At 38.4% G+C, this 23,790-nt stretch overlaps 1 protein-coding gene and 1 pseudogene across 3 annotated transcripts in view; one reads left to right on the top strand and one right to left on the bottom strand.

Annotated features, from left to right (window-relative positions):
- Positions 1 to 23,790, bottom strand: part of OCA2 (OCA2 melanosomal transmembrane protein) — a 176,966-nt gene that overhangs the window by 35,195 nt on the left and 117,981 nt on the right. For all 3 annotated transcript variants that reach the window (XM_072960740.1, XM_072960741.1, XM_072960739.1), the window contains exons 19-22: positions 22,077 to 22,204; positions 7,184 to 7,243; positions 6,455 to 6,559; positions 327 to 420 (exon numbers count right to left, since the gene is read on the bottom strand). In XM_072960740.1, coding sequence (XP_072816841.1) covers positions 327 to 420; positions 6,455 to 6,559; positions 7,184 to 7,243; positions 22,077 to 22,204 — 387 coding nt within the window. The remainder of the gene's footprint in view (positions 1 to 326; positions 421 to 6,454; positions 6,560 to 7,183; positions 7,244 to 22,076; positions 22,205 to 23,790) is intronic.
- LOC102527458 (small ribosomal subunit protein uS12-like) lies at positions 16,079 to 16,537 on the top strand (annotated as a pseudogene).

Below are 23,790 nucleotides of genomic sequence, written 5' to 3' on the forward strand. Positions count from 1 at the left end.
TCTGATTCAAAATCTCTTTCGAAGTATAAGCCACAACTGTATGCAGTGTGGGAGCACGTTAACTTGGAGACGTCAGGAATGATCATCCTCTGGCTGTGGGTTTAGAATGTCAGGGGCAGTTCTGCAGAGCGTGGGAAGTGACAGGCTTTACAGAGGAACTGAGTAGAAATTGTTAGCTGCTCCACTCAAAGGTGAAGATGTGTTTCCACTCAGGAAATCATCTGGACTATTTTTACTCTCTTTCAATTTGACGTGCAATTAGTCATCACCTGAGGCTCACCAGAGTGTCAGGGGGGTCCTCCCTCAGGGCATTAGCACCCCCTTACCTCCTAGGCAGGCGCCAAGGGCCAGGGCATACATCAGCGGTGGTGCAGGCAGGCTGACCTCGGGGTCTTGGCTCAGGTTCAGGAGCACAGGAATCTGTGGAGGAAAAGGACACTGACAGCATGTCCATGAAAGCCCAGGGGAGCTGCTCATTCTCTGACCAACTTGCAAAATCCAAACCACTTTTTCAGCAGTCCAACTGTATGGAGCATAGGATGCTCAAAAGGAAACCAAAGTGAACTCGGGAAACCACAAGACCTTGAGTTTGAGCCCATCAGTAAGTCTTTGTTTCCAGTCACATGACCAACTGGGTCTCTCTCTTCAGCTGCCCCTGGCTGCTGCTGTGGATCCTAAATGGGGTGAAGTCACATAGAATCTCACATAGTGCCTGCGACCATAAATAAATATCTAACCCACAATTATCAGCCCTACAGTGGACCAAGTCCTAGGCTAACTCCATGCATACAATGTAATCTTCAAACATCCTGCAGGTGTGTTTGTTACCCCTCAACTGACAGATGAGGACATGGATGCATGGAGAGACATAGGTCTTGTATGTGGCCAAGCCAGACTTGAACGTGGTTCTGATTCCAAACTGCACGCAGGTAAACTGATGCGAAGCCATTTCTCACCACTGCCCTCTGTGTCGTCATCCCACATCTATTGATGTTTGAGATGCAACAGGCATCAGATTCAACGACTAAGAAATAGTATTCTCCTAAGTGAAGCAAGGTAAAAAGAGAAAGAAAAATACCATGTGAGATTGCTCACATGTGGAATCTATAAAAAAAAGAAAGAAAGAAAGAAAAGAAAAAGACAGATGAACATAAACACCAAACAGAAACAGACTCAAAGACATAGAATACAAACTTGTGGTTGCCAAAGGGGCAGGGGGTGGGAAGGGACAGACTGGGATTTCAAAATGTAGAATAGATAAACAAGATTATACTATATAGCACAGGGAAATATATACAAGATCTTGTGGTAGCTCATGGTGAAAAAGAATGCGACAATGAATATATGTATGTTCATGTATAACTGAAAACTTGTGCTCTACACTGGAAATTGACTATAACTCAATAAAATAAAATAAAATAAAAAGTAGTATTCTCTCATAAATCATGACACCATTCAGTGCATCATTCTGACAGAAGTAAATTTCACATTGTAGTAACTGATGTAACACCTAGCAGTCATGACGTTTCTGCGAGAAATTTGTGTTCCCAAAACGGGCCCCCTTGTAGCTCCTGTTGCTAATGAGGAACAGAAGAGGCCATAGGTACTGGGCCTGCTTCCAGCATACTTCCACCATGTGATCACTGCTAGGCATCTCAGGGCAGCCCATGAGAGGATAAGGAGGGACCCCCTGGACTTGCTGCCTCCAGGCACTTGCCTTGTGTGAACCTCTTTAAAAATCAGGGGGAGGAGGGCTTCAAGAGTAACCCATATGTAAAGGACCATCTCAGACTGCAGACAGAAAGCTAAAAACGATGTGGAGTTATATAAATGACATGTGATGTGATTTCATTTGCTGGACAGAATTAGGAAACAAAGAGCCACACTCTGCTGGACACCAGGTCTCCTGATGTCACAAAAGCAATGCCTCATTGCTCATTTGGGAAGATAAGATGACTCCCCAGCCCTTTATTCCTGCAACAGGACTTCACTTGCGTGCCCTCTGCAGTGGCCCCAGATGAAACAGACGGATGCACTTCGCCACCATCCACCCCGTTGACTCTGGGCTTGGCAGGTGGCTTGCTTGACCAGTGGAAGGTGGGTGAACTAAACAGAAGCACCCCCATGTTACTGCAAGCCGCTCTGGGGCTGCAGGTTCGGCTGTAACAAGAGTAACTCCCAGGAAGTACTGCTGCTCCTTGTGTAATAGAAGAGAACAAATCGGACTCCATATTAAATCTGTTCCTTTGGCTTTAACCACTCTGCCCTGTTTTCTAGGCTTAGTCTTGCTAGCGCTGCACTCACGTAAAGATAACAAAGTTGCAGAATAGAGAATAAATAACACTTGTTTTGTTGGAGGTTTTGCAGGAGCACCATGACCACATGGACAGCTGCAGGAACAAAGAATCCCTGCACCAAGAAGTTTGCACCAACCAACCACACCCCCTCCCCTGTTTCTTTTGTTTTTGTTTTTGTATACAGGAGCCTGTATTCTGACTAGAGCAGGATGGTTCTCCAAGACATTAGTCTGCCATCCTCTCCGTCTGCTGGCTTTCCGAATAAAGTTGCTATTCCTTGCCCCAACATTTTGTCTCCCAATTTATTGGCTTGTCGTGCAGCGATCAGAACGAGTTTGGACTCGGTAACACTCCCACAGCTCCCAGTCAACTGCAGATGGGAGAAGAGAAAAGGAGAGGTGGGCAGACATCAAAGTGATTTCCCTAAATGGAAATGTTTGTTAAAATACTGAAATATTTCCACACCAATTAATCAATGCAAGAGAAATCGGGAGATGACGGGGGAAAAAGGGATCAGCAAAGAAAAAGCATAATCAATGCCAAATCACAATAAAACAGTAGAAATAAACTCAAGCCCCTCAGTCAACACAATACATTTAAACATGCTAAACGATTCTCTTAAAAAAACAGACAGTCTGCTTGGCATTTTAAAAATCTATCTCGCATATGGCTTTTAAAACTAAAAGCCACCTAAAACGGGGTTTCAAAAACAAACTTCAAAAAGACTGAAAATAAAGGATTGGGAAAAGATAAACAAGGCAGAGGCTCAGAGCAGAAGGAAGAGAGATCTTACAAAACCGCCATGCAGAAGAGACGCAGCCTAATCCTCCAGCAGAGTGTCAGCGAAAGTGGGCTCAACTCTGAGTTGAAATGCACAAAACTGTAAAGCGATCTGCTCCAGCAGGACTGACTGATGCGAGTGAGTTTCCATGAGGTTCTGACAACACGGTGCCTGCGCTTGTGCCCGTGGGCACGTGCGGAACTCCGCTGGCATGCGGGGCAGAGTGGCCGTGTGCCAGGTCAAAGGGCGCTTCGGGGGTGTCTTGAGTATGAAACCCTACAGCCCACATCCCCTGATGACCCCAATTAAATGAGAAAGAAGTGGTGAAAAGACAAGCCCAGTGAAATGGAGGGAGGGAGAGAGCGAGGGATGGTGGCACAGACCTCAGTGCCCACCCAGCTCTCTGCCCCACACACGTCCCAGGCCGCTGCACTTGGGCAGGGCCACGTGTCCGCTTCCCACCCAAGGACCGTGACGGGCCAGTTTGGGTGCCACTTCCAGAATACGGCAGAAACGCCTATGCTCCCCTCTGACGCACGTGCACACCACACGCCGACGTGGTGAAGTCAGGTGGCAGAGACCAGTGGGCTGCGAGCAGCTGCTGCTTTGGCCTCTCAGGATGTGGTTTTCATCCCTTGCATCGTGATATGCCCCACATTTTTTTTTCCTTTACTTTCATTTGCTTTTACTTTTTCTGAACTTATTCCCAGGCCGTAAGTTTTTGCTTCTTCTGGGGTATCTTTTTCTTCTGTGCAACCTCCTGTTCTTGTGCAGGAACAACCTGCTCTTTTTCAGTGGGGATCATCTCCGTGCAGCAGGGAGAGCTCGCGTAAGGGCTGGTCCGACCAGGAGCTCTGTAAGTCCTGCGCCGCATCCTGGGAGCTTTGTTTACCTGGATGTGCTCAGTGACCAGAGAATCTACATGTAAGCCCTTAAGTTCAGCATCACTCTTTGCATTTCTGAGCACGTGCAGTAAAACTTCAGCACTCTTTTTGGGCCATTGACCCTGCGTCCAGCCCCACTGTTTGGCCTGGGCGCACCTGCCAACCCCACCAGTGTAACAACAGACTGGCACATGTTGCTTCTGTAAAGTGACAGCCTTCGGATATTTAGTGGCTTTTCAGATATGCATACCCTTAATGGCCTGGGTAGTCTCATGAGTGTTCTTAAAGTGAACAGGAAGATCTGAATCTCTTGATTGGCATGATTTTATGGGGTTTTCTGGGTCAGGTGAATAGTGAACCACTTTTAGAGGTGACCTCAGGCCGCTTACCAGAAAAGGAAGAACCCGCCCCAGATTTATGAGGGTAGTTCCCTCAGGAGACAGAAGGATGGAATGACGCTGGGGCTGAGGGAAGGCGCACAGAACGAAAAATCATCTATGATGTTTTGTTTCTTAAAAACAAAACAAACAAGAAAACCTGAGGCAAAGGGACTAAAATGTTGTGATTTTCCTCATTCTGGGTGGTAAGTATAGAGATACTTGTTACACTTGTCCTCTATGATGCCCTTGACATATTTTTTAAATTTTTATCTTATTGAGTTATAGTCAGTTTACAATGTTGTGTCAATTTCCAGTGTAGAGCACAATTTTTCAGTTATACGTGAACATACATATATTCATTGTCACATTCTTTTTTACTGTGAGCTACCACAAGATCTTGTATACATTTCCCTGTGCTATACAATATAATCTTGTTTATCTATTCTATACATACCTGTCAGTATCTACAAATTTCGAACTCCCAGCCTGTCCCTTCCCACCCCCTTCCCCCGGCAACCACAGGTTTGTATTCGGTGTCTGTGAGTCTGTTTCTGTTTTGTATTTATGTTCATGTGTCTTTTTCTTTTCTTTCTTTCTTTCTTTTTTTTTCAGTTTCCACATATGAGCGATCTCATATGGTATTTTCTTTTCTCTTTCTGGCTTACTTCACTTAGAATGACATTCTGCAGGGACATCCACGTCACTGCAAATGGCGTTATGTTGTCACTTTTTATGGCTAAATACTATTCCATTGTATAAATATACCACATCTTCTTTGCCCTGATGTATTTTTTTGATTTAAATTTTAAGTAACTATTACAATTGGGGGAATAAAAATGTCAAAACTGCCATTTTTTTTAAAAAATAGAGGAAACTGAATTTTCAACAACAGGGACCACCTCATTCAGTCCACAAGAGGGTGTGGGTCCTAAAACCTAGAAGCCCCACAGAAGACAGAGTGTGTATCCGCTGTGAGCTCACGGGGCCCCAAGGGAGCTCAGATGAAGATTTGCTGCTGGAACCCTCCAGGCTGTGGCCACACTGGGTTCAGATGCACAGGGTCTTCTCAAGAGTCCATTTCAACTGAGAAAGGGATTCACACACAAGCTGACCTGGCATCCCAGAAGCCCAGGACCCTGCTGTTTTAGCCTGTCCAAGAGGTCTTCTGCCCCTGGCCCTCTGCAGGGCAATAGTAATGATAGTGTCCACTGAGCTGAAGCCAGTACATTCAACGACAGCCAGGTGACTTCTCTAACTCTGGATTTCATGCAGAAATAATCACAGCCACAGAATTAGCTCAGAATTACCAAATCCAGACCACGGAAGAACAATGGCTAGGAAACTGGAGTGTCAACCCAGCGGGTGCTGTGACTCTGGCAATGTGTGGTGACAGAGTCCAAGTCACCCAAAGGTCCTATGGGAGAGGAGTGGCCCAGAAGTTCACAAGAACAAGAAAGAAGACTGCTCTGTCCAGAATCCAGTCGGGAGAGGTGTCCACGCATGCTCAGCACATGGGAGACCTCAGGTGCTGTGACAGGACCCCAGGTTCCTGTTCCCACCTGGGATTCACAATTCTGCCCTCAGCTGAGCAATCCGTGATGTCAGAAGACACAGCAGGAGCAGGGGTCAGCAGCCCTGTAAAAGGCCTCTAGCTGGACCTCCGTTCTCAGCTTGGGTCAAGACCACACAAAAAATTCAAAGTCCTGCCCAGCCAAGCACCAGAAGCCACACACTCTTCACCGGTACACAGGCTAGGTAGAACAGCTTTTGCATTTGTAGGGAATAAGAGATGAACACATTCAGCCAGCCTCAGTCTTTGGCATCTTCCAATTTTCTTTTTTAAAAAAATTAAAGACTATCATTTTTGTGAGAGGCAGCAGCTCCCAGTCAGACTGACCCTGAAACAACCAGCCACCCCAAATTCACTGCCCACCACAGCTGTAGGCCCTTCGCTCCCAGCTGCTGTCTGGGCTCCCCTGCGGCTGTCCCCCAGACCTGTGAGTGAGCAAAGGGACAGGACTCGCTCTCTGCTTCCTCTGGAAGGAAGGGTGAGCCCAGGTTGTGTCCAGGTGAAAGCTGGACCCTCGTCACCCGGAGAAGACCGGGACTCACCATGGTAGCAGTGAAGGGGATGTTGTCAATCAGGGACGATGCGATGGCCGAGACCCAGACCACCAAGATGATGGCAGCTGCGAGGCGCTGATCTTCTGGGACCATCTGGAAGGAGCAGGTAAGAGCAGGGCTGTGTATCCTAGCGCATTGCTAGATCCCACACACTGACAGTCTGATGCTAGAACGGGTGAGGCTCGGAAGGGACTTGGGGTTGTCGGTCCTTCCTCTTCCACATAAGGCAGAGCCAGGTATGCAAACAGGACCAGCCTGGGCTTTCCCAACCCCTATCAGGAGCCTGGGCCAGGGTCTGCACGTCACTGAGAGGAGCAAACCCCAGCCATGCTCCGGCCAGCCGGCTCCTGGGAGGGAGCAGGCAGAGGGGTGGCCCTGTTCCTGATGGGACACCAGGTGACACACTGGTCACACTGACCTCAGCTCCTGCCAGAGCGCCAGGGCTGGGACCTCTGTGCATCACTTACTGAGACTGCTCTCCATTGCTCTCCTTCCTAGAAAGGTTCTAACTAAAAGCTAATAGTAAAATTGCAGGCTTCCCCAATTATACATTCTTTGAGAAAAGTCTCCTTTCATCTCTAGGTGACACAGGCTAAAACAGGTCCCTTGCTATACTTTTTTACATAATTAATGTAATCTCTTCTTGCCCCAATGTTTTTAAAACAAAAATCAAAGAAACAGTGGCTGGAGCACATTATATCGCAGCACTTAGTGTACCTTTATTAGCAAAGCAGTCTGTTCGCCGACATATTCTATTAAGTGGAGATGTGCCAATGCCTAGAAGAAGGGGTATATGAAGAGCATTAGTTCAAAACCAAGAATATATGCACATTTAAAAAAAAAGCACATCTTTAAAATGAAAATAAGTGGACACAGGGAGGCCCGGGCTCTCATTTCTTATAAAAGATCTGACTCAAACACACCGTCTATAAACGCTTTGCTATCATATACGCACATTGAAGATTCATGGGAAGACAGTAGCAGAGGCAGGAGCTTCTCATTAATTTGTGTGAATGTCCATATTAAATGTACATTTGAATGGAAGGCCGTCTCTTTATTTTAAGATCGGTGTCTAGGAGAACTCTTCCCCAGTACACAGCAAAATGACACTTCCACAGCTCAGTGGTAGAGTGTGTGCTTAGCATGCACGAGGTCTTGGGTTCAATCTCCAGTACCTCCATTAAAATAAGTACATAAATAAACCTAATTACCCCCCCCAAAATAAAAAATAATAATAATTTTAAAATAAAAAAAAAAAGCACAAGAAAACAAGCAACATGAATGAGGGCACCAACAACCAAGACAGATTAGACACACCCCCAAACATGCAGGAACGAGAATCCGCAGGTCCAGGATATAGTAGAGGAATTTTGTTTAAAGAAATTAGAGTTGAAGAGTGTAAAACTAACAATTAACATTGACCCTTGATGAGTTAAGGATGTAAGTTGTCATCTCTAGAGTAAACCACTAAAAGAGGATATAACTGCCAAAAATCAAGAAATCAAATTTTACATAATCCTCAATCAACTCAAATAAAGGAAGAAAAAAGATTGAAAATAAAAATATACAAGGTCAGACAAAAAGATGGCAGATTTAAACCCAAATGTATTAGTAATGTCATCAGATTTAAATAGAATAAATATATTACTAAAAAGATGAAGACTGTCATACTGGACTAAAAATTTGAATTTTATGCCCAAATACACACTTATTTGCAAAAGACACATCTAAAACATAAGGTGAGAAAATCTGAAAGTTAAAGGATAGAAAAATAAATGAAAGTTTTCTAACTTTCTGTTCCTCATTAAGAGTTAACAATTCTAAATTTATATATGCCCAATAACACAGTCTCAAAATAAATAAGCATAAATAGAACCACAAGGACAATAAGACACATCCACAACCATTTTGGGAAATTGGCTAATTAAGAAAAAATAAACATGATTCAAGAAATCACAATAAAAATTAAAAATAAGCCAGAATGAGTAAAAAATAAATACAATCAAAATACATATCCAAACTTGCAGGATATAGCTAAATCTATGCCAAATGGAAATTTATGGCATTAAATACCATATTGGAAAAAATAAAGCATGAAAATCAAAAAGCTAAGCATCCATTTTCAGAAGTTAAAGAAAAACAAATTTAACCCGAAGGATAAAAAGAAGAAAATAATACTTGTAAGAGCAGAAAATAATAAAATAGAAAACAAACATTCAATTGAGGGAAAGGACTGACAAAATTTACATGCTAATGGAGAATAATAAATAGGAAGAAAGAGGATGATAGAATAAAAGTCACAAGTCCCCAGTTTAGCAATGAAAAGGAGAACTTCACTAAAGAGATTACTAAACTGATAAAGGAGTGAAAATACAAAATAGGAAAATCCACCGTAGCACTCTTATCATTTTTCATACATATATCCAGTTGATCCAGCATCATTTTTTGAAAAGATGTTCCTTTCCCTATTGAATTGCTTTGGCACTTTCACTTAAAATCAGTTGATCACAAACGACATTTGTCCAAGATGGCAGAGTGGGAAGACCCTGAGCTCACCCCTCCCACTAGCACACCGATATGACAACTCTGCACAGAGCAACTATCTATGAGAGCAACCTGAAGACTAATAGCAAATATTTCCTACAACTAAAGATACAAAGAAGGAACCATGAGACAGATAGAAGGGTACAGTCAAGACCCACACCCCTGGATGGGCAACTCAAAAGCTGGGGGACAGTCACAATGAGAGGTTGTCCCCAAGACACAAGGGATCTGAGCCTGACAGTGCGCTCCCCAGCCCAGGACTCCCATACCGGAAAGACAAGCTCCCAAATTATCTGGCATTGAAGTCCAGTGGGGCTTGCATTTAGGGGAGCCAAAGGGCTGTAGCAAAGAGACACTCCAATCTTAAAAGGCACACACAAAATCTGACATATTCTGAGTCCCACTGAAGAGGCAGTGATTTGAAAGGATCCTAGGTCAGACCCACTTGCTGATCTGAGAGAACTTCCTGGAGAGGCAGGAGGCAATGGGAACTCCCCATGGGGACACAGATGCTGGCAGCAGCCATTCTTGGGAACTTGTTCTACCATGAGGACACTGGTGATGGCAGCCACCACCTGGAGTCCTCTTTCTAGCCTGTTAGTGCCAGGGGCTTACTCACCCACTGGCAGACAGGCCCCAGCTCCAGGCCCCACTGGCCCTGCAGCCAGCTGCACTAGGACATGGCCCTGCCCACCAGTGGGCCAGAACTAGCCCCAGGGCCCCCTGGACCAAGCCCAACCCACCAGTGGACCAGCAGCCACCTCACAAGGCAGGACCTGGTAGCCAACCAGCCAGCAGTCAGTCCCACCTACCAGCATGCCCGCAGTAGTTGGCCTCATCAGAACAGAAGGGCCCACACAGCCTACACTGGGGTACCCTTAGAGCATATAGCTCTGGTGACCAGAGGGAACTATGCTGCGGGGCACCACAGGATGTCTCCTACATAAGGTGCTTCTCTAAGATCAGGAAATGTAACTGACCTACTTAGTACACAGAAATAAACAGAGAATTAGGCAACATGAGAAGACATAATTTTTTAAATAAAGAGATAAGATAAAACCTAAGAATAACTAAGTGAAGCAAAGGTAAACAATCTATCTAATAAAGAGTTCAAGGTAATGATCATAAAGATAATAAAATAAATGAGGAGAAGACTGGATGAACACACTGGGAAGTTTAACAAAGAGTTAGAAAATAAAAAGAACAACAGAGCTGAAGAAAAAAAAACTGAAATTAAAAAAAAAAACACTAGAAGGAATCAACAGTAGATTAAATGATACAAAGAAACATCAGTGAACTAGAAGTCAGAGTAGTATAAATCACAAGCTGAATGGAAAAAAGAAAAAAAGAATTTAAAAAAAAAAGGACAGTTTAAGAGATAGTTTAACCATACCAACATTTGCATTACAAGGGTCCCAGAAGGAGAAGAAAGAGAGAAAGGGCCAGAGAACATATTTGAAGACATATAGCTGAAAACTTTCCTAACCAGGGATAAGAAACCAGGTCCAGGAATCACAGAGAGTCTCAAACAAGATCAACCCAAAGAGGTCCACACCAAGATACACTGTAATTAAAATGGCAAAAGTTAAAGAGAGAATCTTAGAAGCAGCAAGGGTAAAGCAGCTAGGTACATACAATGGGACTCCTATAGGAATATCAGTTGACTTTTTAGCAGAAACTCTGCAGGCAAGAAGCAAGTGACACAATACATTTAAAGTGATGAAAGGAAAAAAACCAACAACCAGGAATACTCTACCCAGCAAATATATCATTCGTATGGGAAGGAGTTTATAGACAAGCAAAAGGTAAAAGAGTTCAGTACCACTAAACTGACTTTACGGGAAATGTTAAAGGCACTATTATAAGTGGAAAAGAAAAGACACCAACTAGAAATATAAAAATTATGAAAGGAAAAACCTCATTGGAGATGGTAAACAGACAGTAAAGGTAGTGGATCAACTACTTACAAAGCTGGCAGAAAAGGTAAAAGACAAAAATAGTGAAATCACCCATATCCACAGTAAGTCACTAAGGGGTACACAAGACCAAAGCTGTAAAACTCATGGTCAAAGATATAAAACATGAGTGAGGAGGAGTAAAACTACAAGTCTGCTAGAATGTGTTCATACTGAAGAGATCATCAACTTAAATAATCATAAAGATGACATTTATGATATATATATGTTAATCTACATGAAACTTATGTAACCACAAGCCAAAACCCTACAATAGATACATACAAAAAAAAAAAGAGAGAGAGAGAGAAAGGAATCCAAACATAAAACTAAACATAGTCATCATATCACAAGGAAATAGAGCAAAAGACGAAAGGAACAAAAAGAACTACAAAAACCACCAGAAAACAATTAACAAAATGGCAATAAGCACAAATCTATCAGTAATTACTTTAAATGTAACTGGACTAAATATCCAAGCAAAAGACACAGAGTGGCTGAATGGTTTAAAAAAAAAAAAAACACAAGACCCATTTATATGCTGTCTCCAAGAGACTCACTACATATGTAAAGACATACACAGACTGAAAATGAGAGGATGGAAAAAGATATTCCACGAAAATAGAAATGAAAAAGTAACAATACTTGTATTAGACAAAATGGACTTTAAAACAAAGACTGTAGCAAGAGACAATGACGGACATTACGTAATGATCAAGGGATCAATCCAAGAAGATACAACAATTTTAAATATATCTGCACTCAACACAGAAGCACCTAAATATATCACACAAATATTAATAGACACAAAGGGAGAAATTAACAGTAACACAATAACAGTAGGACATTTTAACACCCCACTTACATCAGTGGACAGATCACCCAGACAGAAAATCAATCAGGAACCACTGGTCTTAAACAACACATTATCAAATACTACATATATTAAAAACTCCATATGAAACCAACAGGATATACATTCTTTCCAAGTTCACATGGAACATTCTATCTATCTATCATCCTGGATAGAGCACATGCTAGGCCACAAAAAAAAAGTCTCAATAAACTTAAGAGGATAGTAATCATATCTAGCACCTTTTCTGATCACATATTCTTCAAAAATATGTTTCCTTTTACATAAGTCATTGAGTTTGTTGACATAAAGTTATTAACAGTAACCTTATTATTCTTTCAATTTTTGTATTCCCTATGTTGATAACCCCTTTTTATTGCTGATATTGGTGCTTTGTGTTCTTTTATTTCTTGATCTGTCTAGCTAAAAGTTTGTCAATGGTGTTGATCTTTTTTAGAACCAGATTTGGCTTAGTTTGTTTTTTATATTATCTGCTTGTTTCCTAATTTGTTGATTCTGATCTTACCTTTAACTTCTTTATACTAACTTTAATTTTATTTTGCTCTTTTTTCCACTCCATTTACTTAATATGAGATGTTAGATAATTGGGTTTAGGTCTTTCTCCTTTTATGAGTATTTAATCTGTAAGTTTCTCACTCAGACAACTTTAGAATCATCCAAAACTTTTTGATGTAGTGTATTTTCACTGACATTTATTTTACTTTATTTTTTCATCATTAGAGCACTTTCTTTATTTCTTCACTCTTAGTTTTTCCATGTTATTTTTCAGGACTAATAAAACAATGAGAAGACAATCTCTAAGGGGCTTGTATGCAATTATGAGATTAACCTTTGGTCCTGACAGTTAGAATTTTGCCACATAATGAGCAAAAACAGGTTGCATTTTGCACTAAAGAATTGGTCTACAAAAGCTAATTTCAGAAATGATATTTTCAAAAGATATATGTTTCACCTAGAATATAATACTGAGAATATAATTATCATACTTAGAATCTAATTCTTAGGAAACAATCTTGCAACATGACAGTACTGGTAATATTTTAAAATATTTTGTTTTTCCCTAGTGATTTCTTGTGGCTCATGATTTGATTAAAAGTGTTTGTTGAATTCTAAAACATTGGAGTTTTCTCAGAGATCTGATTGCTATTTATTTCTCACTTAAATTTGCTGTGGTCAGAATACACAATCCTTACACTGTAATGCTATAATCTCAGCGCACACACAGTCAGATGCAGTGTTCTACAAATGTCAATTAGAGTAAAATGGTTGATAATGTTTTTCATATCTTTTATGGCTTTCATGACTTCCTTGATTAGATGTTCTACCAATTGTGAGAGAAGGGTCATAAAATCTTCTATGATTATGGAATTGTCTCTTCTGTTTTAATTTAATGACAATCACTTTTTTAAGGCTTCATTAAGAACACTTCTAGTTGTTACGTCTTCCTAATAAGATGTTCTAGTAATCATTATTAAATGTCCTTCATTATCTCTTTTAACATTGTCTTGAAGTCTCCTTTATGCCACTTCAGCCTTTAATGCTTGCTGTTTGCATACTATATATTTTTCCATTCACTTACTTTCAAACCATCTGTGTTTTTACATTAAAATTGTGTCTCTTGTAGGTATCACGTTAGAGTCTTCTACATCCACTCTCTCAAAAATTCCTTCTAATTGGACTGTTTGCACTTAATGTAATTATAAATACAGTTGCATTCAGGTCAGCAAATTTATAATATATTTTCTGTTTGTTCCCTTTGGTTTTTTTTCTTCTAGGTTTATTGAGCTATAATTGACATACAGTAGTGTATAAGTTTAAGGTATACAGCATAATGATTTGATTTATATACATTACAAAATGATTACCACAATTAGATTAGTAAACATCCATCATCACTCAGGTAAAATTTTTAAAAATATTTTTCTTATGATAAGAACTCAGAATACTCTCTTAACTTTCATATGTAACATAAAGCAATGTTAATTATACTGATCACATTGTATAATACATCTCTGGTAGTTATTTACCTTACAACTAGAAGTTTGTACCTTTTGACCACCTTCAGCCAATTACCCCCCCCCAAACCTCTGCCTCTGGTAACCACAAATCCGACCTCTTTTTTTAATGAGTTTTTTGTTTGTTTTTGAAATAAAATTGACCTACGAAACTATGTTAGTCCCTGTTACACACTATAATGATTCAATATTTCTATACATTTCAAACTGATCACCACAGTAAGTCTAGTAACGATTTGTCACCATACAAAGATATTACTTAGTTATTGACCATATCCCCACACTGTACATTTAGTACCCATGACTCATTTATTTTCTAACAGGAAGTCTGTACTTCTTAATTTCTCCCGCCTATTTATTTTCTTTTCCTACCCACCTCCCCTTCGGCAACCACCTGTTTGTTCTCTGTACTTATTACTCTGTTCATGTTTTATTATTTTTGTTCATTTGTTTCGTTTTGTTTTTCAGATTCCACATATTAAGTGAAATCATATGGTAATTTGTCTTTGTCTACTTCACTTAGCATAATATCCTCTAGGTACATCCATGTTGTTGCAAATGTCAACATTTTATTCTTTTTAATGGCTGCGTAATAGTCGTGTGTGTGTGTGTGTGTGTGCACGTGCACACATCTCCTTTACCAGTTCATTTATTGATGGGCACTTAGGTTGCTCCCATATCTTGACTATTGTAAATAATGCTGCAATGAACATAGAAGTGCATATATCTTTTCTAATAGTGGGTTTTGAGGGGGTTGGTGTTTTTGTTTTGTTTTGTTTTGATTTGATTTCTTCAAACTACTATGCAAGAGTGGTATTGCTGGATCATATGTTAGTAAAAATTATTTTTAGTTTTTTGAGGACTCTACAAGCTGTTTTCCATAGTGGCTGCACCAATTTACACTCCCATCAATAGTGCACGAAGGTTCCCTTTCTCCATACCCTCACCAACACTAGTATTTGTCTTTTTATAATAGCCATTCTGACAGGTGTGAGGTGATAACTCTTTGTGATTTTGATTTGCAGTTCTTTGATTAGAGATTCTCTGATGATTAATAGAGCATCTTTTCATGTGCCTGATGGCCATCTGTATGTCTTCCCTGGAAAAGTCTATTCAGAACCTCTACACACTTTTTAATTTGGCTTTTTTGATGTTGAGTTGTATGAGTTCTTCATATATTTTGGATATTAACCCTATACTGAATATATCATTTGCAAATATTTTCTCCTATTAGGTGATCTTTTCATTTCATTGATAGTTTCTTTTGCTATGCAAAAGCTTTTTAGTTTGATATAGCCCCATTTTATTATTTTTGCTTTAAATTCCCCTGCCCAGGGAGATATATCCAAAAATATATTATGAAGAATGACATCAAAGAGCATCCTGCTTCTGTTTTCTTCTAGTTTATGGTTTCAAGCCTCATATTTAAGTCTTTAATCCATTCTAAGTTTATTTTTGTGCATGGTTTGAGAGAGTAATCCAGTTTGATTCTTTGCATGTAGCTGTCCAGTTTTCCCAACACCATCTGTTGAAGAGGCTGTCACTTCCCATCATATGTTCTTGCCTCCTTTCTTTTAGATTAATTGTCCTTATAAGTGTGGGTTCATTTCCAGGCTTTCTATTCTGTTCCATTGATCTATGTGTCCTTTTTTGTTCCAGTACCATACTGTTTTGATCACAGTAGTTTTGTAATACAGTCTGAAATCAGAGAGCATGGTAACTCCAGCTTTGTTATTCTTTCTGAAGATAGTTTTGGCTATTAAGGGTCTTTAAGTTTTCCATACAAATTTGAGAGTTATTTGTTCTAGTTCTTTGAAAAATGACATTGATATTTACATAGGGAGTGCACTGAATCTATAGATTGCCTTGGGTAGTATGGGCATTTTAATAATATTAATTCTTCAATGCCATGAATGCTATATATCTTTCCATCTGTTTGTGTCATTTTTAGTTTTTTTCAACAATGTCTCATAGATTTCTGAGTACAGGTCTTTGACCCCCTTAGTTTGATTTGTTCTTAGGTATTTTATTCCTTCAGGTGCAGTGGAGATCAGATTTGTGGTTACCAGAGGTGGGGACAGAGGGAAGGGAAATAGCTATAAGATAAACACTAGGGATGTAATGTGCAACATGCCCAGTATAATTATCACTGACACATATTATATATGAAAATGGTTAAAAGAGTAAGTTCTGCTCTTTTGCTCAGGCCTGTGGCGTCAGCAGGATGGGCAGATGTCACAGTCTTTGTACTGCCAGGAAGTTCCAGAGCCACCAATGAGACCAGAAGTGGCATGATAAATAGCACGAGAAAGCCCAATTGGGCACAGCACTTCTCATGCAAAAGGAATTAATTGTGCTTGGAAAAGTAGGGGTTGAAGCCAAACAGCCAAATTCTGCCATCAGGAAGTGTGTCAGGGTTCAGCTAATCCAGAATGGCAAAATAAATAAATTAACTATATATATATAAATAAATGAATAAATATATATATTTATCACAACCTTTGTTCCCAATGATGGTTGTTTGAATTTTATTGAGGAAAATGATGAAGTTCTGGTTGCTGGATTTGGTTGCAAAGGTCATGCTGTTGGTGACATTCCTGGAGTCTGCTTTAAGGTGGCCAAAGCAGCCAGTGTCTCTCTTTTGGCCTTGTACAAAGGCAAGAAGGAAAGACCAAGATCATAAGTTTTGATGGTGAAAGAACAATAATAATAGATTTTCATGTGTCCAAAAATAAAAAAAGAATAAATCCTAAGAGTTCTCATCACAAGGAAAAAATTTTTTCTATTACTGTATTTATGTATTTGCATGAGATGTTGGATTTTCATTAAACGTAATGTAATAATCACTTAATGATGCATGTAAGTCAAACCATGATGCTGTATGCCTTAAATATATACAGTGCTGTATAGCAATTATATCTCAATAAAACCGAAGAAAAAACTGAATATAAACTGTATATTGAGAAATATAATTTGCACCCCTTTCTGCATTTGACACCTCCTCACAGGTAATCATTTTTCCTAGTTCCCAATGTATCTTTGCCATAATTCTGCTAACAAATTGTAATAATGCCTTTTTTAAAGGATCAAAAGCCACCGTACCTCAACTCATTCTTCTTAGCTTATTAAAAAAAAAAACAAACCTAAAATCTCTGACACACATTCTAATAAAACCATTAGATTTCATGGAAGAATATAATACCATCAAGGCCCATAGGCAAAAACAGAATTAGACCGACATTAGACCTTTCAAAATCAACAATATAAAACAAAGCAACAATGGCATTTTTTGAAAAAATCAATGAGAGAAAAGGTAAAGCAAGGATTTAAATCCAGCCAAGCTGTCTTTCAAACATCCAGGCTGTAGAAAAATGATATTCAACATACAAGAACTTAGGAATTTCAGCGCCCATTAGCCCTTTCTGAAGACTCTTAAAGCAGGTGTCCATTTTTTAAAATGGGCCAGAGAGTGAATGTTTTATGCTCTGTGTGTCCTAAGATCTCTTATTGCAACTACAAAACTCTGCCAATGTAATACAGAAGCAGCTATTAGCAATAAATCAATAAATGGGACTGTATTTCAATAAAATTTTATTTGCAAAATCTAGCAGCAGGCCAGATTTGGTCCACAGGTCATAGTTGCAGACCCTTGTACTAGAGAATGAGTTTCCTCAATCATTACTGGGAAAACTTCAACAAAAGAACTAAGCCAGCATTTTAAAATATTGACACGTACATCTAAGAGTAAAATAAATATATAGATTAAGTGAAAGGCTATTAGAAAATCATTGCTATGTGATAAAGTAAAAATAATGCAACTATTAGCCTGTGAGTAAATGAGAGAGAGACGAAAACAGAAAAATCTCATTTTTGTACAAACAACAGGTAGTCATAAAGATACTGAAAAAACCTGAAAATCCAGATAGTTAAGGTTAAAAAGTGCATTAGGTACTAAAAGCATTAAAAAAGATTTAAGCATAAAAGTAACCACTGGAATAAAAACACTAATATTTCCAAATATCAAAATAAATTATCAATGAACAATGATACACACCTTATAGAGAAATGAATGTAGCTATTATTACAAGAAAACACACATAATAAAAATATGTCAGAGCAGAGATTAAAAGTATCAGTCATATCAGTAAATATGAATTTCAAAAGGTTTAAATTAAAGGAGAAGGGAAAGGTAACACCAGGTAACAGAAACACACAAACAAAAAAGCAGGTATAGTAATCTTGATATCACACAAAGGAAACATAACAGAGAAGGGCATTTTTTAACGGTAAAGCCACAATTTTGGCAGATAATAATGCAAGTATAACATTCATGAATACTTATAAGTTAAGTAACAGAGAAACAGCCTTTATGAAGAAGCCAAACTACAAGAGTTGCAAAGACTGAAACACAATAATTGAAGACATAAATGCACCACATTCAGTGTAAGACATGGGCAAAAACTACAGAGACAAAATATTTAAACAATACAATCTATAGGAAAGATACTATGAATTTATAGGAACACTACACCCTGAAGACAGAGAATACAAATTTTCTTCTGATGCTCATGGCACATTCACGAAGTTGTTGATACAATATACAAAGATTACAAAGAAAATGCCAGTAACTTCCATAAAGTAGAAATATTTTTTCAACATTATTTCTAATGTAATAACATCAGAAATTACTAACAACAACAACAACAACAAGGTTTTCTATATGCAAAGTTAAAAACTTTTTCAAACAACTCTTTGGTAAAAGGAGAAATACAAACAAAGTACAATTTTTAAAAGGAAACAATGAAGCACTGCCGATGTCTAAGGATACATTTTAAAGCAGTGGTCAGAGGAAAATCACTTCACAACACATATTTATCAATAAAAATGAAATAAATCAATTATGTTCTCAATATAAAAACTAGAAAAAGAACAAAATAAACCACAATAAAGGAGGGAAATTCTAAAGTTAAAGCCAAAATTAAGGACATAGGGAACAGAAAAATAGTAGCTCTCATTAATAAGCCAAATCCTGCATTTTTTTCTTTTAAGTTAACAGAATAGACAAACCACAGGTGAACTTGATTGTGGGGGGTGAGAGAGAGGATAAAGCACAAATATTCAAAGTAAGAAAATATAAAAAAGGAAATAACTACTGAAAGAGGAGGAATTTTTTTAAAAATCATGAATGACTAACTTGGAGATCTCTGTGACAATACATTTTCAAATTGAGATGAAATGTACAGTTTCTTAAAGAAATACAAATTACCAACACTAACTTCATTTGATTTAAGAAGCTTAGACCTACTTCCAAAGAAACAGAGAAAGTTACTAAAGAAATGACTAGTCTGCCTCCCCCCAAAATAAATCAGACACAGATGGTTTCACAGAGGAATTACACCAAACCTTCAAAGACCAGACAGTCCCAAGGCTCTATTATTTATTCCACATTATTGGAATTATTATTTGTATATATTTATATAATTATGAATTTATATAAATTACATATTTATATAACTGTAATATATATTTATATAATTATAAAAGAAAATCTTATTTTTAAGTAATTCATTTCAATAGAAAGATCTTAGAAAATGGACTTAAAGTCATTTTGTCTGCCTATGCAAACACAGAGATTGCACACTCATATCGGTATATTAAACAGAAACCAAAAACCAAGAGCTGAAGGAGGGACTTTCAAAGCCCAATCATGAAACAGCAGCCAGACTTTCCCCCTCCATATTCTGTGTGTTCAGTGTGGAAAGAGACCCAGAAGAGAAAGGGTGAATTTTTTCAGTAGGGAAGTGAGGAAGCAGAATATAAGTCATGACTCCCTGACAGATCTGGAGGGTCTACCTGAGTCACTTGATTACATCAACACAATTCATTATGAGTTAAAGACATAGACTTCAGTGATTCAAGAGACTCCTTCAAAAAATAATTAGAAAAAAAAAGTGTCAGAGTTTTAACAGAGAGAAGGATGAATATTAGATGAGCCTTCCATCAGCAAGTTAAGGTAATTACATAAGACATTAGGTATGCTTGAAGGGGTCCTTTGAGGAATAGTATTTTTTCTCCATGAGCAAAGCTTTGTATTTGAGAAGGACACAGGTTTATAAATCAAGTCTCAAGACTAAAAAGTATTGTGAATAATTTTGTAACAACAATTATAACTTAAATAACATATATTATTCCTTATTTTCTTTGATATAGTATTTTCCATAACAGAATATTTACTTAAATGTTACATAGAATAGATCATCAAGTTAATATTACCCTGTAAATTTTCTGTAACAAGTCATTTTGCTCCAAACCCAACTTAGAGCAAATTCTACTCTGTAGTAAATGAAATTAGAACAAATTTACAAACCACAAAGGTAATTAAAAAAAACAACAGCAACCAGATAAGTAATTTTATCAGATAATATTTAGGTGCCTGAGATAAAATATGGTTTAACTTAAAATAGTCTAATTACAACCCCCATCATTTTCCACTTAGTGAATATGTGGAAAGAATTAAATGTATAAAGAATCACAAAAGACCCAGAATTGTCAAAGCAATACTAAAGAAAAAGAAGGAAGCTGGAGGAATAACCCTTCCAGACTTCAGACAACACTACAGAGCTACAGTCATCAAAACAGCATGGTATTGGTTTTAAAAAAAAACAGACATATTGATCAATGGAACAGAATAGAGAGCCCAGAAATGAACCCACAGACTTTTGGTCAATTAATCTTTGACAAAGGAGGCAAGAACATAAAACAGAGTAAAGACAGCCTCTTCAGCAAATGGTGTAGGGAGAACTGGACAGCTGCATGGAAATCAATGAAGTTAGACTACCCCCTCACAACATACAAAAAAATGAATTCAAAATGGCTTAAAGACTTAAAATTGTAGACAAGACACTATAAACCTCTTAGAAGAAGACATAGGCAAATATCTTAGCAATATTTTCCTAGGGCAGTCAACCCAGACAATAGAAATAAAAGCAAAAATAAACAAATGGGACCTAATTAAACTTACAAGGTTTTACACAGCAAAGGAAACCTAAACAAACAAAATGACAACCTACAGAATGGGAGAAAATAATTGCAAATGATGCAACTGACAAAGGCTTAATTTCCAGACTATCTAAACAGCTCATACAACTTAGTAAGAAAGAAACAATCCAATCCAAAAATGGGCAGAAGACCTAAACAAGCAATTCTCCAATTAAGACATAAAAATGGTCAACAGGCACATGAAAAAATGCTCAATATCACTAATTATCAGAGAAATGCAAATCAAAACTACAATGAGGTATCACCTCACACCAGTCAGAATGGCCGTCATTCAAAAGTCCACAAATAACAAATGCTGGAGAGGCTGTGGAGAAAAGGGAACCCTCCTACACTGCTGGTGGGAATGCAGTTTGGAGCAGCCATTATGAAAAACAGTATGGAGATTCCTCAAGAAACTAAAAATAGACTTACCGTATGAGCCAGCAATCCCACTTCTGGGACTATTTCCAGAAGGAACTTTAATTCGAAAAGATACACGCACCCCAACAGCAGCACTATTTACAATAGTCAAGACATAGAAACAACCTAAACCGACAGATGACTGAATTAAGAAGCTGTGGTATGTGTACACACACACACACACACACACACACACACACACAGTGGAGTGAAAAATGCCATTTGCAGCAACATGAATGGACCTGGAAATTGTCATTCTCAGTGAAGTAAGCCAGAAAGAGAATGAAAGAGAAAGAGAAATAACATATAATATCACTTAAATGTGGAATCTAAAAAAAAAGACAAATGCACTCATTTACAAGACAGAAATAGACTCACAGATATAGAAAACAAACTTATGGTTACTGGAGGGAAGGGGGTGGGAAGGGATAAATTGGGAGTTCAAGATTTGCAGGTACTAACTACTATATGTAAAATAGAGAAACAACAAGTTTCTACTGTAGAGCATAGGGAACTATATTCAATATCTTGTAGTAACCTAAAATGAAAAAGAATATGAAAACAAATATATGCATGTATATGTATGACTGAACCATTATGCTGTACACCAGTAATCAACACAGCATTGTAAACCGACTATACTTCAATAAAAAGAATTAAAAAAAAGACTTACAGACTTTGGGCTTTCTTCATACACTAAATGAAATATAAAATCTAAAAATCAAGTAAAAGTTCATATTGTAAAAGTTCTACTAAAGTCTTACCTCCATCAGAACGAAGAGTGCTGCAAAGAATAGAAGCGTTGCCCATTCTACTCGGTGTAGAATTATCTCAAAATCGTGGATATCAGCTAAAATTAGCAACCAGATGGCCCCCAGAACAGCTATCCACCCTGAAAAACAAATAAATGGACTTATGGATGTACTTCAGTGGTTAACACACTAATTTTTCATCTTAAAATTGCTTTTTTATTGAGGATAATTGATATTCTATAAACTGAACATACTTTAAAATGTACAAGTCACATTTTGCCAGTGTAGACATCCAAGTACCAAACACAACAATCCGGATAATGGACATATCCACCATTCCTGGCAGTTTACTCACGTCCATGTTCTTGTCTCCCTCTCCCTCCTCTGGCCACCCCACCTCACCCCCAGGAAACCATTCATCTTTTTTCTCTCATTATAGATGAATTTACATTTTCTATAAACGTGATCATACAGCATGCATTTTTTTGTCTGACTGCTTCCGTTCAGCACAATTATTTTAAGATTCTTCAGTATTGATGTGTGGACCAATAGTTCATTCTCTGTTATTGTTTAGTAGTATGTCACAGTATGGTTTTGCCACAATATACACACCCATTCACCATCGACGGACATTTGCATTACTTCCGAAGCTTGCCTATTACAAATCAATGTGCTATGAACTTTCATATACAATTACCTATATGTACATTATGCTTTCAGTTCCCTTAGGTAAATACCTGGAACTGGAATGGTTAGATCATATGATACATTAGTATTACGGAATATTTATGTTTTAAGAAACTCTGAAACTGTTTTCCAAAATGATTGTAACATTTTACAGTCCCATCAGCATATGAGAATTCCAGTTTCTCCGCATTTTCAACACTTTGCTTTTTTGATTTTTGACATTCCAAAGGGTGTGAAATGGTATCTCATTGTGGTTGCAAGCTGCATTTCTCTAATGACCAATGATGCTGAGCATCTTTTCATGTACTTATGTGCCATCCGTATATCTTTTGTGAAGTCTGTGTTCAAAGAGTCTGCTCATTTGTTTCTGAGTAGAGCAAATAAACCCGAAAATAAGTAGAAGAAAAATCTGCTGGAGCAGAAACCAATGAAATAGAAATTAGAAAAATATGAGAGAAAAACAATGATACCAAAACTTGGTTCTTTGAGAAGATCAAGAAGATTGATAAAACCCAGCCAATCTGAATTGGAAAAAAACTGGAAAGGGGGAAAATGCCAATATTAAGAATAAGATCAGTGATATGGCTATAGATTATACAAGCATAAAAAGGATACTAGTTTTGCATAGCTGCCATAATAAATTACCACAAACGGAGCGGCTGAAAATACCACCTACTTATTACATCACAGTTGTCATAGGTCAGAAGTCTGGTGAGCGCACCTGGGTCCCTGATCTTAAACTCAAGGTGTCGGCAGAGCTGCAGTCTTTTCTGGGGGCACCAGAAGAAAATCTGTTGCCTTGCTCATTTGGAATGAAGACATCATTCAATTCCTTGCATGTGTAAAACTGATATCCCCATTCCCTTCCTGGCTGTCACCCAGAAGTTGTTCTCAGTTTCTAGAGCTCACCCACATTCCCTAGCTCATGACCTCCTTCCTCTATCTTCAAAGCCAGTAATAGTGGGTCAGGTTGCTCTCACAGTTCCAATTTCCCCTGCCACTTCTTCTGTTGTATCTCTCTGACTCTCCTCTCTTCCAC

The sequence above is a fragment of the Vicugna pacos genome, chromosome 5 (assembly GCF_048564905.1).
Source record: "Vicugna pacos chromosome 5, VicPac4, whole genome shotgun sequence".
In the NCBI taxonomy this organism is placed as follows: domain Eukaryota; kingdom Metazoa; phylum Chordata; class Mammalia; order Artiodactyla; family Camelidae; genus Vicugna; species Vicugna pacos.